Here is a 7,145-nt window from a genome sequence, read left to right on the forward strand (position 1 = left end):
AATGCAAAATTCCCATCTCATACTGCACAACAGCTCTGTCTGTATTTAGCAATGTGAATTTTATCACTTGTTTTCATGTGATGGCTAATGCCCTTAATTATTCACTTTCCTTTAGAAGAAATGTGTTAAGTTGCTGTTCTGGATTTTCTTATGATTGGTATTTAAATGTGTTTATTTATGCAAATATGTTTATTTACTGAGGAGTCCTGCTGTTCCTCAACAGAGGTGCATGGGAAGCAGTGACTATAGGACAGGTGGCCTGGGTCTACTAACAGAGAACAGCACGTCTCCTGGAAAGTTATGGGGGAGCTCAGGATTCTACTCCAAAAAAGAGTACTAACTTCCATTTCCACCCTCCAAAGTCTTACAGGCTCTTGAGGTCAGCACATAATAGTCATATACTGTGGTAATGAAAGGGGTATAAAAACCAGGACAGACAGAAAATTGCTGTGGCTGAAAATGCCCCATTGGTCCATGACATATTCACAGTTTTCACAAAAACTTATTAGGGATTTACTTTATCCTACTGCTGCATATGTGCATTGAAGGAGGAAAGGGTACTTTTTTTCCCTTAACTTAAATATGCCTCTCTGAATGAGTTAGTCCACTATCCTGCATTCTCCCTAACTTCAGACTAACACGGGTAACTTCCTCTCTTTAAATATCCTGTTATGAAAGGGAGGGTAGGGGGAGAGAAAGAGAGAGAGAAATGCTTGTTATACTTAGGCATAAAGGAAAATAGCACAGAGTGGGGCTTTAAAGAGCCAATACCCCAATTACAACTATTCTTGAACACTCACAGATGTCTCTCTTTCCTGACATGCCCATCAGTCAGCAGCATCAGAACCTCATTTTCACAAGTATACCTGATCTGCAGACATGGAAAACACCACATTTACAGGCTCCCCATTATTTCAAGGTTCAGTGCCCAGTTTTTCTTTTGTCTTAACTGTACTGTATTATCATATGCAAGGCTTTTGAAAAGATCGTGATTTTGTTTCAGGGCAAGACATGCTGCTTTCATAAGGAAGGTAACAATACTGTGAATTAACTACCTTCAGAATTTTAGGCATTTGTTTACAGGGGCTTGAAGGAGCGGAGGCTTATTTAAAGGGGATGCAGAGATAAGACTCCCTGTTACAGGAAAAAGTAGAGTAGGAAGACAGAAATGGATAATTTTGCAGCCTCCTGCAAGATCTTGAGAAGTGAGGAGGTTTTGATGCCATATCCTTTCCAGGGAACAAATCCTAATGATTATAGAGTGGAGGATTCTCTAACGGTTCTCTGTGATTCTCTAATCCTGGAGGTGTCCTCTGTATAAAGGATGTCAAAGCCTTAATGCTGCTCTGTGGGGCCCTCATGTGCCTTAACAGTCCAGTTCAATTAGGAGTCATGTCAGTCATGGTCCAGCTATAGCAATGCAATATGTCCTCCCAAGAAAGGGAATGCTGCAGAGAAGTTAGCATGGGGTACATTGATTTTCCCAAGACTGGCAGGTTTCATGGATTCTTAATATACAGTCAAAAGAGGAAATTCCTTTATCTTCAAATGAGAGGCTTAAGAGTCAGTCTTCGCAAATATTTTTGTATGGTTACTTGTTCAATTTGACAGTAACTTGTCCTAATTTCATTCCCACTGTGCCTTGCATTGCTGTATACCTTTGGAAATAGAAGGAAAAAGTGCTTACAATTAACACCATGGTGAATTCTGTGCATTGTGTGCCGGGCCACTTCCTCCTGTACTGTGCTCTTTTACTTGGCCATTTTTCCTGTATGAGTGGTTTATTCATCTACTTATTAGAAATACACAGAGTTCAGCCAGTATTGAATCCTGTGGCTGGGAATACATTTAAACGGCAGGGTTTTGCTTGTTTTCCTTGTTCTGGGCTCAAATCATTCAGTGCAGTCTCCACAGTGATTATCTTCTCAACAGTGAATATCATTAACCGAAGCATATTTGTTTGTGCTAAAAAGTCAGACTTCAGCATAAACTTGGAAAGATAATTCCTTGACAAATTATTCCAGCCAGCACTCAACAAAACTGCCACATGATGACTCTGGGCCAAAAAACATTTGATGTCAGTACTGTGGTGGCTGGAGACAGATACATACTCTACCAGTCTGAGGACCAAGAATGATGATGTTCTAATCCTGGCTCTGTTATTTGACTTCTGTGGCTTTATATTATATTCTTTTCTTCTCTGTAAAATTGATATAAAACGTAACTTCTCCACAGGGATGTTGTAAGAATTAGTTTATGGTATGATATTCCACTCTTTGGGCAGCCAAAACTCCTATCAATTTCAATGAGTGTCTGGAATAAAAAGAATTTCACTGTCCTCTTTGTTGTAAGAAGCTTTGTAAATGAACAGTACAATAAACACTATATCATGAGCATTATTAAATGCTACATTCTTTGCTAGCAACTATCCCAAAATATTTCAAAACAGATGCAAAAGGGGCATTTTAAAGGAATTGTATGTGCAAATATGAATCAAGCCAGTAATTCAGAAAAACTGTTTTACATTTTGAAAAAAAAGAAGTTTGCATGGGTAATAGTTTAAAAGGATGCTTTCCAAAAACATGGAGTAATACCTATCTTCTTGCAGAGTCACACAGGTTTGAGGGAAAACTTCCAGATTTTGTCAGGTTTTTTATAAGCGTACTGAGCCTTGGCTACATTTTCAGCTTGGAGGCTCAGTTTTGTATTCCTTTCACACAGGCAAGACACCTCCCTCTGCAATTAATAGGACTTCTGAATGCACAAGGAATGAGGGCTCAGTGTTCTAATTTTTTTTATTTGCTGTTCAATTAAATAGGTAAATCCATAATGTTTAAATGACTTGCTGGAGAATAGCATGTGGTTATCTGGCTGCATTTAAGCAGAATAAGTCCCATAATATTTTTCTTGCTCTGTTTGATGGGATTCATCTGAAATACATTTTTAAAACTTAGCAAGAATTACAATGCCATTTGAGTGATAAAGTAGTCCTTTATTCTTAAGGTAATAAGATATATTTTATTAAGAATGTATTTTATTTGTTTAAATTTAATTTGAGATGGTACATAAAGTCTTAGATGTTATTCTCAAGCTCAAAACTCAAGCTTTGTTTAAAAATATGACTGTTGATTGCAAGCAGCCATTTCAGCCCTCAATCACTTTCTTCAGTGACTTGTCAGATAAGCTTTACTTAAAAGGGACAATATTGTGAATCAATAAATATTCCCATTAGTAACACAATTGCTACCAAATACTTTTGAGAAGACAGTAAAGCTTTTTATTGTTTATACTTCATTTTCAGTTACACATAGGAGGAACACTCAATGCAGTTCTATCACAGCAGGTGGACCATGTTCTGAAACTCTAATTTTGACTTGCTGGAGTTTAGTAGTGCTTTAAGGTCTTATCGGAATAAAAGGGAGAAATGAAATAAAAAGATAATGGGAAGAGAGCAATTTCACTCCCAGGTACTTATTTTGATGTGTAGATATTTGTTTTGCAGGTGATGTAGCTCTTCTGAAAGAGCAAACTGCTTTGTTTCTCTACAGAGCAGAACACTAGATAATAGAGGTATTTCATAAGATTATGTAGTCCTTGGTGTTCCATGGAGTAAGGGTGTGCAACTGACACAAAAATGGAAAACTTGAGTTACGACATCAAAATGACTGCTCCTATTCCCAGCTGGTTAAAGGCAAAGGTCACAGGACTTCTTTGTTTTCCATTCCTGGACTGAGTAGAAGCAAGAAGTATTAATGTATGAAGGTAATGATGAAGACAGTCAGCCATGTGTGTGCAATGCAGATGAATGTGTACAGAACTCTTATTACAAGATTACTTGCATTTGCCTTGTTTTACAATCCAGATATAATCTGCACACTCCTACCTCTCTCTCATATTCAGCTGAAGGAGTTCATTTACACAGCGTACTGCAATGTTCCTATTTTAAAAAATGTCCCAGTTTTCCTCCAGGCCCTGCAAGTGAAATTAACAACTCTTTCTGCTGAAAAGAAGAAATTACAAGTGCACACATAAATACAAATATGCTAATATTACACACACAGTAACTGTGCTTTTGTGCACACCCCTACAACTTGCAAAAGAATAATCAAAAAGTAAGCCTGCAAAATAAGTAGTTTGCTCTCCAACTTTTTTTCCAGCCCAGATGGGTTATAAGCCTCCGTACTCCAAGTTGCCCTCTGTTTTGTTTGTTTGTTTGCAACTGATGTGTGTGACTATATTGGAACAGCATCTCTGCGACAGTCATTACACTGAAATGCAGGGCTGAACAGTTTGGTGGCAGAATGTATTGACGTTTTTGCAGCCTCATGAGTCTGACAACTGGGGTTGGGGAGTTTCAAGCCGTGGGTCTTTACAATAGCAACTTGATTCTGCAGACAAAAAGGAAGAGATTTGGAGAATTATTAAAAGTGTCACAATAAAGACAATAGATATTCTGCAGAAAAGTGCACTGAAGGACAGACATCACAGCACATGCCAAGTTATAGGTACAGTTAGATACAGCTTTTCAGCATGGGAAGTAAGCAGTTGTCTGAGTGTGCTGGCATGATGAATCCCTCATTAGTCTTTTTGTTAAAATGGTTTGTTTCATCTGAGCTCGCTCCTCCAGTCTCAGCCTCTGGACTGAAAAGGAATCTGGGGAGTAGTAAGATGCAGGATGTTTGAAGTCACATTTAAACTGCAGCCTGATCCAAAGTCAACAGAAGTACATTATTTGCCCTGGATTTCTATAGACTTTGGATCAGGCTTCATCTGCACAATAAAAAAAAAAAAAGTTTCCTTATCCCTCCATCTCCAGAAGTAACTCCTCTTTGCTGTTCTAAAAGATGGAAGTAGATGAGATTTATGCTAGATAGCAATAATCTCACTGTCATACTTATTCATTGGCCATTATATTCTATGAATGGCACCTGGCCATCCGAGTGTTGCCCAAAGACCTCTGAAGTTCTTTGAGCTACACTGGAAGTGCTGAACTTGACTTTGCCTTGGCAAAAAATAGAAAAGACAGGCCATGCTTGCGTTTCAGTCAATGCTGCGTAACGCAGCGTTACAAAGAAGAAAGTGATGAGCCACATGGACATTCTTATTCCCTTGTCCTGGGAAAGGAAGGTACATAATGCTGCATCAACAGAGGCTTTGAGTGGGCATGTGGTGCTGCCAATCCGGGCAAGAGGAAACGCTTTGCCTTTGAAAAGTCCTGCAGGAGGGTTGCTTTAAATAAGAGCCACTGTGATTTTTAACGGTGTCAGCTGCTGTTGGGAATTTACATATGCTTTCTCTCTCTCTCTCTCTCTCTCCCTCCCTCCTTCTCTCTCTTTCTCTCCTTCCTTCCCCCAAACACACGGAGGTTAGGGAGCAAAAACCAGCTTGAAAGGATGAGGGTTGCTCAACACTAATTAGCCTGACTTCATTAATCTGTGGGAAGGGCACTGGATTGTTGCCAGTCACTTATCAAAGGCCCCCTTTAACCGTGTAAAAATGTCACGAAGGTCGTGGTAAAGAAATGAAGGCGGTTTGCAGCCTTTGGCCCCGGAGCGCCTCAGGTTTCTCGGCTCCGTTTGATGCAATCGGACAGGGGCTGAAACAAAAGCGAGTCTGCAGGGAAAACTGGGCAACCGGATCGCAGCACCCCGCTCCCCTCCGCCCTTCCCCGCGCCCAGGGCCGGGGCTGGGCAGGATCAGCCGGCACCTGGGAGCAGTTTAAAGCCCTGCCTGGCTCACTTAAAAGAGTGATCGGGCGGGACAAGAGCGGCGAGACACGAGACTCGCTTCCGGCAGAGGCGGCAGACGCACGAAGTAGCGACTCCGACAACTTCAGAGCTGGCTGGAGAGCTCCGGCAGCTGCCCAGCGCCTGCCCTAGGGCGGGTGCAGGAGGCAGCAGCGGGGTCTCGGGAGGGCACTGCCGGCTGGGGGGGGCCGCCCGGCGGGCCCCTGCTCCCGGGAGGAGAAGACCAGCCCCCTACCTGCGGAATCGGACCCGACTGCGCATTCAAGCCGCTCCGCAGCGTCCAGGCCGACCCGCGTTCAGCCGCTGCATCGGAAGCGGATCAGTTTCTGAAACGCTTGCTTGAAGTCTTCGTTGGACATGGTGTAGATGATGGGGTTGATGAGGGAGTTGAGATATCCGAGCCACGTGAAAAAGTCAAAGATGGCCATGTGGAACCAGCACGCGTCCTTGCAAATGGGCAGCACCAGGGAGATGATGAAGAAGGGCAGCCAGCAGACGATGAAGGCGCCCAGGATAATCCCCAGAGTCTTGGTGGCTTTCCGCTCCCTGGCGGCCGTGAGCTTCTTCTTCTCCAGCAGCGCGTCGGAGACCTTCACCTTCACCTGGTTCATGTACACGGGCGAGCCCGCGTCGCTGCCCGGCTCGGGGGCCTTGGAGTTGATGGAGGTGACGGACGAGGAGGAGCCGGGCGAGTCCGTGATGAGGTGCGCCCGGGTGAAGCGCTTGCCCGCTTTCTTGGGCGTCTGCTTCAGGATCCGGGAGCGGGCCTCCACGTAGATGCGGCCGTAGAGGGCGATGAGCAGCAGCGTGGGCAGGTAGAAGGCGCCCACCGTGGAGTAGACGGTGTAGAGGATGTGGTCCGTGTTCACCACGCAGTCCGACACCTCGTCCGCCTTGGCCTGGCGCCAGAAGAGCGGCGGCATGGAGATGGAGATGGAGAAGACCCAGACGAGCGCGATCATGCCGGCCGCCCGCCGGGGAGTCCTTTTGCTGGAGTAGCCCACGGCGTCCGTGATGGCCCAGTAGCGGTCCAGCGCGATGACGCAGAGGTGCAGGATGGAGGCCGTGCAACAGGTGATGTCCGAGGACAGCCACACGTCGCACACCACCTGGCCCAGCGTCCACTTGCCCGTCACGGTGTACACGGTGCTCACGGGCATGACCAGGATGGCCACCAGCAGGTCGGTGACGGCCAGCGAGGCGATGAGATAGTTGGCCGGCGTGTGCAGCTTCCTGGTGCGGGACACGGTGGCGATGACGAAGGCGTTGGACAGCATGGTGGCCAGCGTGAGCAGCGCCAGCGCGGCGGCCAGCACCACCTTGCCGCCCAGCGGCGTGCCCTCCTGGTAGGCGCCCGCCGCGCCGCACCGCCCGCCCGCCGACGACTCGTTGGCGGGC

General features: G+C 45.2%; 1 protein-coding gene across 1 annotated transcript; it reads right to left on the reverse strand.

The window, feature by feature from the left end:
• Positions 1 to 932: 932 nt before the first annotated feature.
• Positions 933 to 7,141, reverse strand: HTR1B (5-hydroxytryptamine receptor 1B; the record flags this gene model as incomplete). Its single annotated transcript, XM_019538162.1, has 2 exons — positions 933 to 4,388; positions 5,983 to 7,141. A coding segment is annotated over one exon (1,098 nt), but the record flags the coding sequence as incomplete, so codon positions are not given.
• Between the last annotated feature and the right edge of the window lie 4 nt (positions 7,142 to 7,145).

The sequence above is a fragment of the Crocodylus porosus genome, unplaced genomic scaffold (assembly GCF_001723895.1).
Source record: "Crocodylus porosus isolate Cpor-Errol unplaced genomic scaffold, CroPor_comp1, whole genome shotgun sequence".
NCBI classification, from domain to species: domain Eukaryota; kingdom Metazoa; phylum Chordata; order Crocodylia; family Crocodylidae; genus Crocodylus; species Crocodylus porosus.